Here is a 12331-nt window from a genome sequence, read left to right as displayed (position 1 = left end):
GGAGTTACCACGGTGACCGTCCCCCGCTGGAGGTGGAGTTACCACGGTGACCGTCCCCCGCTGGAGGTGGAGTTACCACGGTGACCGCCCCCGCTGGAGGTGGAGTTACCACGGTGACGTCCCCCGCTGGAGGTGGAGTTACCACGGTGACCGTCCCCCGCTGGAGGTGGAGTTACCACGGTGACCGTCCCCCGCTGGAGGTGGAGTTACCACGGTGACGTCCCCCGCTGGAGGTGGAGTTACCACGGTGACCGTCCCCCGCTGGAGGTGGAGTTACCACGGTGACCGACCCCCGCTGGAGGTGGAGTTACCACGGTGACCGTCCCCCGCTGGAGGTGTAGTAACCACGGTGACCGTCCCCCGCTGGAGGTGGAGTTACCACGGTGACCGTCCCCCGCTGGAGGTGGAGTTACCACGGTGACCGTCCCCCGCTGGAGGTGGAGTTACCACGGTGACCGACCCCCCGCTGGAGGTGGAGTTACCACGGTGACCGACCCCCCGCTGGAGGTGGAGTTACCACGGTGACCGTCCCCCCGCTGGAGGTGGAGTTACCACGGTGACCGTCCCCCGCTGGCAGTGTAGTTACCACGGTGACCGTCCTCTGCTGGAGGTGTAGTTACCACGGTGACCGTCCCCCGCTAGAGGTGTAGTTACCACGGTGACCGTCCCCCGCTGTAGGTGTAGTTACCACGGTGACCGTCCCCCGCTGTAGGTGTAGTTACCACGGTGACCGTCCCCCGCTGTAGGTGTAGTTACCACGGTGACCGTCCCCCGCTGTAGGTGTAGTTACCACGGTGACCGTCCCCCGCTGTAGGTGTAGTTACCACGGTGACCGTCCCCCGCTGGAGGTTTAGTTACCACGGTGACCGTCCCCCGCTGGAGGTTTAGTTACCACGGTGACCGTCCCCCGCTGGAGGTGTAGTTACCACGGTGACCGCCCCCGCTGGAGGTGTAGTTACCACGGTGACCGTCCTCTGCTGGAGGTGTAGTTACCATGGTGACCGTCCTCCGCTGGAGCTGCAGCTACCACGGTGACCGACCCCGCTGGAGGTGTAGTTACCACTGTGACCATCCTCTGCTGGAGCTGCAGTTACCACGGTGACCACCCCTCTGGACGTGGAGTTACCACGGTGACCGTCATCCGCTGGAGGTGTAGTTACCACGCTGACCATTCCCCTGCTGGAGGTGTAGTTACCACGCTGACCATTCCCCTGCTGGAGGTGTAGTTACCACGCTGACCATTCCCCCACTGGAGGTGTAGTTACCACGGTGACCATTCCCCCGCTGGAGGTGTAGTTACCACTGTGACCATCCCCGCTGGAGGTGTAGTTACCACGGTGACCGTCCCCCGCTGGAGGTGTAGTTACCACGGTTACCGTCCCCCGCTGGAGGTGTAGTTACCACGGTGACCGTCCCCCGCTGGAGGTGTAGTTACCACGGTGACCGCCCCCTCTGGAGGTGTAGTTACCACGGTGACCGTCCTCTGCTGGAGGTGTAGTTACCATGGTGACCGTCCTCCGCTGGAGCTGCAGCTACCACGGTGACCGACCCCGCTGGAGGTGTAGTTACCACGGTGACCGTCCTCTGCTGGAGCTGCAGTTACCACGGTGACCGCCCCTCTGGACGTGGAGTTACCACGGTGACCGTCATCCGCTGGAGGTGTAGTTACCACGGTGACCATTCCCCCGCTGGCGGTGTAGTTACCACGGTGAGCATTCCCCCGCTGGAGGTGTAGTTACCACTGTGACCGTCCCCGCTGGAGGTGTAGTTACCACGGTGACCGTCCCCCGCTGGAGGTGTAGTTACCACGGTTACCGTCCCCCGCTGGAGGTGTAGTTACCACGGTGACCGTCCCCCCGCTGGAGGTGTAGTTACCACGGTGACCGTCCTCCTACGAGGCTGATAATGAGCGGTCAGATCGGTGGAAGAGGCCGCGGTGGAGTTTGTGGCTTTTCCTCCAGATTCTTCCTGATAAATGTCGGATATTTGGGGCAGAATTCAGTGATTGTCGTTATATTGTCCCCTGTGATCTCCATCTTCTCCTTTATCATGAAGACGCCGGCAGGACGAGATCCCTCCAGCTGATCCAGTGTTCATCCCTCCTTCTCCTTTATGACCCCGAGGATGGAGGAGGACGAGACCACCAGAAGATTATTACACTTCACCCTGGAGATCATCACCCTGCTGAGCGGAGAGGTAACTCCTCTACATTTCTATCAGTTTTATTGTGTTATGTAACAAGTCCGACATCGGGAAGAGGAAATCCAGAAGAGGAAGAGAAGGATTCTTTACTGTAAGAGCAGTGATTGTGTGCAGCTCTCTGCCAGGAGGAGTTGTCATGGGGATTCCCTATAAGAGCTGTAGAGGGGCCTGGATGTCTGTCCTGAGTGTAATAATATTCCAGGTTATGGCCCCAGATTACTGGAGACGGTTATTGATCCCGGGATTTCTACTGATTGTCAGATCTGGAGTCGGGAAGGAATTCTTCTCCCTAAGTGTCTCTCTCGATACACAGGATTACACAATAGTGAGGAAGACACCGGGGGAGGGTGTGACTCCCATCATCCATCTCCAGGAGTCAGGAGGGCGGAGCCCGGACCCCATCACAGAGCCTCCCCCGCACCCCCCGATACATGAGAGGAAGAAGAAGATCCTAGAGCTCAGCAACAAGATGATTGAGCTGCTGAGCGGAGAGGTGACTGCTGGGACATTATACAGGACAGCACTGGAGGATTCTGGGTGATGAGCGGAGAGGTGACTGCTGGGACATTATACAGGACAGCACTGGAGGATTCTGGGTGATGAGCGGAGAGGTGACTGCTGGGACATTATACAGGACAGCACTGGAGGATTCTGGGTGATGAACGGAGAGGTGACTGCTGGGACATTATACAGGACGGCACTGGAGGATTCTGGGTGATGAGCGGAGAGGTGACTGCTGGGACATTATACAGGACAGCACTGGAGGATTCTGGGTGATGAGCGGAGAGGTAACTGCTGGGACATTATACAGGACCGCACTGGAGGATTCTGGGTGATGAGCGGAGAGGTGACTGCTGGGACATTATACAGGACCGCACTGGAGGATTCTGGGTGATGACTGGAGAGGTGACTGCTGGGACATTATACAGGACCGCACTGGAGGATTCTGGGTGATGACTGGAGAGGTGACTGCTGGGACATTATACTGGACAGCACTGGAGGATTCTGGGTGGTAACCGGAGAGGTGACTGCTGGGACATTATACAGGACAGCAGTAGAGGATTCTGGGTGATGAGCGGAGAGGTGACTGCTGGGACATTATACAGGACAGCACTGGAGGATTCTGGGTTATGAGTGGAGAGGTGACTGCTGGGACATTATACAGGACCGCACTGGAGGATTCTGGGTGATGAGCGGAGAGGTGACTGCTGGGACATTATACAGGACAGCACTGGAGGATTCTGGGTGATGAGCGGAGAGGTGACTGCTGGGACATTATACAGGATGGCACTGGAGGATTCTGGGTGATGAGCGGAAAGGTGACTGCTGGGACATTATACAGTACGGCACTGGAGGATTCTGGGTGATGAGCGGAGAGGTGACTGCTGGGACATTATACTGGAAAGCACTGGAGGATTCTGGGTGATGACCGGAGAGGTGACTGCTGGGACATTATACAGGACGGCACTGGAGGATTCTGGGTGATGACAGGAGAGGTGACTGCTGGGACATTATACAGGACGGCACTGGAGGATTCTGGGTGATGAGCGGAGAGGTGACTGCTGGAACATTATACAGGACGGCACTGGAGGATTCTGGGTGATGAGCGGAGAGGTGACTGCTGGGACATTATACAGGACAGCACTGGAGGATTCTGGGTGATGAGCGGAGAGGTGACTGCTGGGACATTATACAGGACGGCACTGGAGGATTCTGGGTGATGACCGGAGAGGTGACTGCTGGGACATTACACAGTGCAGTACTGGAGGATTCTGGGTGATGAGCGGAGAGGTGACTGCTGGGACATTATACAGGACCGCACTGGAGGATTCTGGGTGATGACCGGAGAGGTGACTGCTGGGACATTATACAGCACAGCACTGGAGGATTCTGGGTGATGAGCGGAGAGGTGACTGCTGGGACATTATACAGGACAGCACTGGAGGATTCTGGGTGATGAGCGGAGAGGTGACTGCTGGGACATTATACAGGACCGCACTGGAGGATTCTGGCTGATGACCGGAGAGGTGACTACTGGGACATTATACAGGACCGCACTGGAGGATTCTGGCTGATGACCGGAGAGGTGACTGCTGGGACATTATACAGGACAGCACTGGAGGATTCTGGGTGATGACGGTGTCGTTGTTGTCAGGTTCCTATAAGGTGTCAGGACGTCGGTGTCTATCTCTCCATGGAGGAGTGGGAGTATCTAGAAGGACACCAGGATCGGTACCAGGAGGTGATGATGGAGGAGCTCCGGCCTCTGACATCACCAGGTGAGAGGAGACTCTTGTTGGCTCCGGGGGATGTGATGACGTCTCTCGGCCTCGTCCTATAATAGATGATTTTTCTCCAGACTTGCTCTGGTTTCTCTACATTTTCTCACAGCTTTCATTCCCTGATTCTTCTCTTCTGATCTGTGAGTCGCGGTTTCTCCGCTGTCGTCTTCATCAGTCTTGAGTCTTCGTCCTCGGCGGCTTCTTTCAGAAACTTTCACCTTCCATAGAGCATCGGTCACATTTTGTCTGCAAATGTCCCAGCTGGTGATGAATGAGCCTGCTCGCCACTGCTCCATACTTGATCGAGTATCCCTTGTGCTCGAGTCCCCACCCTGCACGTTTCGCTGCTGTTCTTCAGCCACTAAACATGCAGGGATTGCCTGCCAATTATGGTAATTGCCGCAGCCATGTTTGTTGTGGCATTACTGTGATTGCCCGGACCCATCACTTCATCGGGTCTATATAAGACCCGGTCATGCGATGCTCACCACACTCTACCCTGGAAACAGAGTAGGAAGAGTTGCTGGAGAAGGGAGAGTTTGCATTATAGGCCTTGCTGCTGAAACCTATAACAAAATAGTCCTTTTCAGGGCTACTTCTATGGTCGTGTGTCCGAAACGTAAGCGCCTCCAATACCTCATAGAGTTTATCTGATTGGAAATAATGCTGTAGCAACATACGCTGAGCTCCCCCTCCCCCAGCGTCATCCCATTCGCGAATATGTTGAAGCTGAGATGCCACATAATACACCCATGGGTTAGGAACTGCAAGCCCTCTCATTGTTTTGTTTCTTTGCAATGTTTCCAGTTTAATTCTCGGAGTCTCTTTGCCCCATATTCAATTTCTAAACTCCTGACAGACTTTAAAGAAAAACACTCATACCGTGCCTGGCTCACGTACTCAACTTGGCGGTTCAGCGCTTTCTGAAAGCCTACCTAGACTTGCCTGAGCTACTTGTGAAGGTACGCTACGTGTGCTTCCATTTCCCTAAGTCACCTACAGATGCCGCCAGTTTGTCTGTGCTGCAGCAGTGCTTGCAAATGCCTGCTCACCGACTGATGCGCAACATGACCACACACTTCAACTCAACATTATATATGTTGGCACGGCTTTGTGAGCAGCCGAGGGCAGTAGTTGAATACCAGCTACAACTTGCCCGTCGGTATTTCGGTCACCCTTTGCACCTAACAACCAACGAGTGGGCATGGATATCTGACATCTGTAAGGTTCTACAAAAGTTTGAGGAATCAACAAAGATGGTGAGCGGTGATGACTCCATAATCAGCATAACGATCCCTCTTCTGTGCCTACTCAAACTCTCGCTGCTCACAAGTAAAGTAGAAGCTTTGCATGTGGACCAGGTGGAGATGGTAGGAAGAAAGTACACAGGGTGATACTACATAGCTCAGCCTCATCTCATTGTGGATTGGAGGAGGAGGAAGCGGCGGCTTAGGAGGATCAGGAGATGATTGTCTGCACTATAGAGCTTACTACCCACACCAGCTTTATCCCATCTGTTCAGGCTGGAGAGGAGGAAAAGGAGGAGATGAATAGTCGTCCTCTTGTTGGCAGTCTGGCACACATGGCTGACTCTATGATTTGCTGCCTCTCCTGTGACCATCTCTTTATACGCATTTTGGCCAAAACTGATTACTGCTTGTTCACCCGTCTCGACCCACGCTACCATGAGAATTTTCCATCTCTCCTTCCCGTGGCACAGAGGCTAGTAAAATGTTGCAGTACCAGGCCTCACTTGAACAATTAGTACAAAAATCACCATCTGACAACACTGGTGGCAGAAGTCACAGTTCCATGGACAACCAAGGTGCAGAGGCAGGGGTACTCTATCAAAGGTCTGGGACAGCTTCATTAGACCCTCCCCGCTCCCAGGCCCTGATGCGCGGGGTACTCTGACAAGGAGGGAAAAGTTTTTGAAGATGGTGAAGGAGTACCTTGCTGACCCTACCAGTGTCCTCCGTGACTCCTCTGTGCCCTACTACTATTGGATATCCAAGCTGGACACGTGGCACGAACTGGCTCTCTTCGCCTTGGAGTTCCTGGCCTGCCGCCAGCGTTTTGTCAGCGGGTTTTTAATGCCGCTGGTGGAATTATAACTGATAAGCGCATCCTCCTGTCAACTGAAAACGCTGACAGGCTGACTCATAAAATTGATCAAGGGCTGGATTGGGCCAGACTTCTCACCGGATGACAGCAGGAGAGGAAAAAGCCAATTAAAATGTTCCTTTTTTTCTGATCTATTCCCTTGCACCCCTTCCCATCCAAACAGGGGTATACGGTTAATGGTTTATTCTTTTTCATGTTCTCCTCATCCACCATACCAATAGTGTGATCATGAGACCCTCGCTCTTAATTTTTACAGTGTGTGGATGATTCCCTCCATCATTTTTAGAGGCCTACCTCTAAAAATCTCTTACATATCTGTATACCACCCAGGAGTATATGTTCTTATGCACTTGGTGCATAGGCTTTACCAGTGTAGGAGTCCCACTCCTTACAAATGGGGAATAAAAAATGAAATATTTTCTGACACCCTCCTCTACGTGTCTTCCAGGGTGTATTGCAGTCCATTCTAATTTTTGGCAGCCCTTGCACTTAGTGCATAGCCTTTATGAGTCTAGGACTCCCACTACCTTACATTTGTAAGGCCTCCCCTCTAACACTCTCGCACCCCTCCAATCTATCCTAAACTCTGCTGCTCGACTAATCCACCTGTCCCCCCGCTATTCCCCGGCCTCTCCTCTCTGTCAATCTCTTCACTGGCTCCCCATTGCTCAGAGACTCCAGTTCAAAACCCTAGCCATTCACAACCTGTCTCCTCCATATATCTCTGACCTAGTCTCCCGTTACATACCCGCACGCAACCTCCGATCCTCACAAGATCTCCTTCCCTACTCCCCTCTTATCTCCTCCTCCCACAATCGCATACAAGATTTCTCCCATGCTTCCCTCCTACTCTGGAACTCTCTACCCCAACGTATCAGACTCTCGCCTACCGTGGAAACCTTCAAAAGGAACCTGAAGACCCACCTCTTCCGACAAGCCTACAACCTGCAGTAACCACCGCTCCACCATACCGCTCCATGACCAGCTCTACCCTCACCTACTGTATCTTCACCCATCCCTTGTAGATTGTGAGCCCTCGTGGGCAGGGTCCTCGCTCCTCCTGTACCAGTCGCTGTCACATTGTGTTCAAGATTATTGTAATTGTTCTTGAATTATACCCCTTTCTTCACATGTAAAGCGCCATGGAATAAATGGCGCTATAATAATAAATAATAATAATAAAATAATAATAATTTGTAACAGAAGGTGTATGAGGCCTCTTTTATGTCTAATACAGGGGATATCGGAGTCCCTCTTCCTTCTAATTTTTGGCAATGCTTAATAGATATATGAAAATATGTAACCCCCAAAAAGGAATTTTGTTTTTAGGTTGCAGCTGTACTTAGTGCATAGGCTTTACAAGTCTAGGAGTCTCACTCCTTACAAGTGGGGAAAAAACTTTATAAATCTCAGGCGCAAGATTATTTTTTTCCTGACTGAATTGGAAAATTGCTGCATTTTTTAAAGAAGCAGAATGTCAATTTTTTGCAGCATTGAAAGCAATGAGAGAGTCCAAAAACGCTTCTTGTGAACATAGCCTAAGGGTTGGAGGAGGCGTTTTTTTTCTTCACTTTCTCCGTACTGAGCACAAAGTCCTGGATAAATATCGGCACCGGACCGTTCCTCAGACCTAGAAACACGAGTCCTGACAAAAGGATGGAGCGTGGTGGACCCGATCACCCACCAGAGCCGGACATGGAGGCTCCAGCAGTTCTCGGCCCCCGCGTCTATTCACCACTCGCTCTGCAGGCGAAGAAGCACAGAACTTTCCGAACTGGAGGAGAAGGTCGGATCACCGCGCGCTCCTCTCTATAGGGGGAATGTGTCTCCTGGAGGAGAAGGTCGGATCACCGCGTACTCCTCTCTATAGGGGGAATGTTTCTCCTGGAGGAGAGCGGCCATTCTGAGTACAGAGAGTTAGAAGCCTTTCTACTTTTTTTTTTTCTCTTAACTTTCCCTTTCCACTCGGCCCACACAATACAGGTGTAAAAGCTCCACTTACACATCCGCCTGGTGAGAAGAATATAATAATAATGGCCCATTGTGAAGAAGCCGCTGTTCAGCAGAGGAGGCCGACAGTTTTTTCGGTACAGGCTGAAATTGGCTTCTTCAGTGAGGATATAATAAATTTTATGGCGCCCAGACAAATTTATACGCCCAAAATCCCACTTCATCTTCATCATCATCATCCCCCAGATGGACCCCTGTAAATGCAGCAGAAATGATGATAGTTTGGGGCCTCGTGCTGCATATGGGCACAGTGAGTAAACCAGAGCTTCAGCAATACTGGATGATATACACTGCGCACTTATTTTTTTTTTTTAACCATAACTTTTTATTGAATCAAAATGTCATATTTTAGTATAATCTCTTTTTTTATTGAAATGAGAAAAGACATAAACATACAAAATGAACATCAGTAGAAGCCAGTGCTCAGTCTCGACGGTCATAACATTGTATATTCACATACTTACTATTTTTCTTATAAGACTGAAGCACCTTTATCCAGCAGTATAAGCTTACTTTTATCTGTTCCAACAGTGGAACCAAGAACATATAGAACATATATCAAATATCAACAGTACAAAAACGGAAGAAGAAAAAAAAAAAAGGAGGGGGGGAGGGGGGGAGCAGGAGAAGAAGTAATAAGAAAGTGAAAATAGGAAAGGAGAGAAGGGTTTAAGGAATGGGAACGGGGCAGGGGAGTCTGAGCTAAGGTTCCATTTTAATTTCACTAATCATCTCCAGCACCAATCCGGATCCAATTCGCCTATTCATCAGTCTTTACCCAAATAGCCCGTGGAACTCCGACGAGTCTTGGAACAAGATCCAAACACTCCAGATCTTCATGAATTTATCCGCACAATCATTGAAATCAGCAGAAAGCTCCTCCATCTGCAGATATTAGCCATTTCATTGTACCACTCTGAGATTGGGGGGATTTGAGGTGACTTCCAATAACATGGAATCACAGCACGAGCTGCTGTTAAACAAAATCTTAAAATATCTTTTTTTTGGGATCTAATCGATGAAGGCTGGATGGAAAGTAGGGCTATCTCAGGGCAATTCTCAACCCTATTTCCAGTGATTAGGTTATAGTTGGAGAATATTTTTTCCCACAGAGGTTTGATCCGACTACATTCCCACCAAATGTGGAGCATAGATCCCTTTTCCACTCCACATCGCCAACACATGTCTGAAGTTGCCGGAAATATGGAGTGGAGTTTCACAGGATACTGATACCATCTTGCTATAATTTTGAAATTTTTCTCCTGCGCATAATTTGCACCTGACATTTTGTGTGTAAACAAGAAACCTTTTTCCCAGTCTGACGAGGGTATGATATGTCCCAATTCCTGTTCCCACTTATGTTGAAAATTAAGCTTTCCTGAGATATTTACCCCTATCAGACAATTATAAAGCATGGATATTACATGGTTGGGAGGAGATTCCTGCAAAAACAGTCTCTCAAAGGAAGATGGGGTACACTGGAATAGGGGCGCTGCCCCCCTAGACGATAAAAACGATTGTAACTGTAGATATTCCAACCACTGGAGTTTTCTAGACGGACACCTATCTTGTATTGTATTGAATGACGGAAATCTACCATTTTCGAATATCTGCAAAAGGCGAACATCCTCCCTAGCTCTCCATCCCATGAAAGAATCCCTCAAATATCCAGGAGGGAAGGAGGGATTGGAGAATAATGGCATAAGAGGGCTGATTGTACTAGAGGAAAAATGTTTTTTCATAATTGCATGCCAAATTTTGATTGTACCCCTAGTCAATTCAGATAAACCTCCAATTGAGGAAACATCTGAGGCAAAGAGCCAAGGAAGGTGCTTCAAAGGAACAACTACTCCCTCCTGCTGAACAGTGACCCATTGCTTTGTCAAAGAATTATAGTGCCAGTCTAGAAGGCGGCCCAAAGCAGAGGCTTGAAAGTATGTTTTAAATTCGGAAATCCAGCTCCACCAGCTGCTTTAGGGCGGTTTAAAGTCTGCATACTTATCCTAGGTCTACCTTTACCCCACACAAACCTAGTTAATACTGTACGTAATATGCTGAAAAAGTTGCATGGGGGAGAGATAGGGACAGTTTGAAAAATGTATAAAAAACGGGGAAGTATATCCATTTTTACGGCATTCATTTTGCCAAACCAGGACATTCTCAGTTTACTGTAATTTAGTAAATCTTTACATGTACGGTCCAAGAGAGACTGGTAGTTTAGCGCATACATTTTTGACAAATCAGAAGAAACGAGCACTCCCAAGTATTTTATCGCCTCCGATTTCCACTTAAAAGGGAAGTTGTCCATTACCTGTTTAACCTCTCTCTGTGGCAATGACACGTTTAATGCCTCCGATTTTGAGTAATTAACTTTGAAATTACTCAGGAACCCAAATCTGTCAAACTCCTTCATTAAGGAAGGAAGAGATGTCTGAGGTTGAGATACATAGAGGAGGAGATCATCTGCATATAATCCTGTCTTATAAGTCCTTGTACCTATTTTAACCCCTTGAATACTACTATTTTTCCTTATAGCGTTGGCCAGGTGTTCCATCACTATCACGTACAGAAGGGGGGACAAAGGGCACCCCTGTCTAGTCCCATTTTGTATCTTAAAGGGTGAGGACAGGGTTCCATTAACCCTAACTCTGGCAGTAGGACCTGAATACAAGGAGAAAATCAACTGTAAAAATCGTGGTCCAATGCCTATTTGGCTTAGTGCTTCCTTCATAAATTGCCAATGAACCCTATCAAAGGCCTTCTCTGCATCAACAGATAAAAGGCCCATAGGTACGGAGTTGCTTTTAGCTTTGGAGATTAGCAACATGGTCTTAATGGTGTTATCTCTTGCCTCTCTGCCCTGAATAAATCCTACTTGATCTGTGTTTATAAGGGAGGGTAACAATGGGGCCAGTCTTTCTGCTAGAATTTTGGAGAGTATTTTAATGTCTACGTTTATTAATGATATGGGTCTATAATTAGCCGTATTTGTAAGATCTTTACCCTGTTTAGGAAGGATACTAATATGAGCTTCCAATGATTGGGGGACGAAACACGTCTTATCATTTAGTGAATTAAATGTTTTATGCATAATAGGGGATAGTTGAGATTTAAGGGACTTATAGAATGCTGGGGTAAATCCGTCTGGGCCAGGACTTTTACCAGATGGTGTAGATTGAATAGCAAGATTGACCTCCTCCTCCGTGATGTCTTTTTCCAGTTCCCCAGAGACCTGGCTATCTAAAGATGGTAAAGAAGTATCCTGTATATACTCTTTAATTCGGGCAGTTAGGTCACTGGGAGAGAGATCAGAATATTGCCCTTTAATATTATATAATTTCTCATAGTATGAGCGAAATATCTCGATAATTTCTGTAGGGTTATGGGCATCCTCCCAATTCTGTTTCTTGATATATGGAACGTATGTTGCCACAGAACGAGGATGAAGCAATCTTGAGAGTGCCCGTCCACATTTATCCAACGATTCATAAAAAAACCTTTTAGTTTGCTCCCTGTGTCTTAGATATTTTTGCTCAAGCAAGATCTTAAGATCATTCCTTTTTTTTGATAGTTCTGCAAGTGTATTAGGTGACAATGTATGTTTGTGCGATGTCTCCAATATGTGTATCTGTCTCAACAGGTCATTCACCCTCTGTGTTCTTTCTTTTTTGAGTCTTGAACCATGTTTAATCAACACGCCTCTCATGACACAT

At 48.9% G+C, this 12331-nt stretch overlaps 2 protein-coding genes across 2 annotated transcripts in view; both read left to right on the top strand.

The window, feature by feature from the left end:
* The window catches only part of LOC141272893 (uncharacterized), a 123320-nt gene that overhangs the window by 295 nt on the left and 110694 nt on the right, over window positions 1-12331 (top strand). The gene's annotated exons all lie outside the window — the stretch shown is intronic.
* The window catches only part of LOC141272967 (uncharacterized), a 180612-nt gene that overhangs the window by 131672 nt on the left and 36609 nt on the right, over window positions 1-12331 (top strand). The window contains exons 2-3 of the mRNA XM_073684210.1: window positions 2516-2695; window positions 4358-4481. Of these exons, the coding sequence (XP_073540311.1) occupies window positions 2516-2695; window positions 4358-4481 (304 nt within the window). The remainder of the gene's footprint in view (window positions 1-2515; window positions 2696-4357; window positions 4482-12331) is intronic.

This window comes from Phyllobates terribilis, unplaced genomic scaffold (genome assembly GCF_046119375.1).
Source record: "Phyllobates terribilis strain yellow unplaced genomic scaffold, ASM4611937v1 Scaffold_1__5_contigs__length_1240528914, whole genome shotgun sequence".
In the NCBI taxonomy this organism is placed as follows: Eukaryota; Metazoa; Chordata; class Amphibia; order Anura; family Dendrobatidae; genus Phyllobates; species Phyllobates terribilis.
This window is presented reverse-complemented; position numbering and strand designations above follow the sequence as displayed.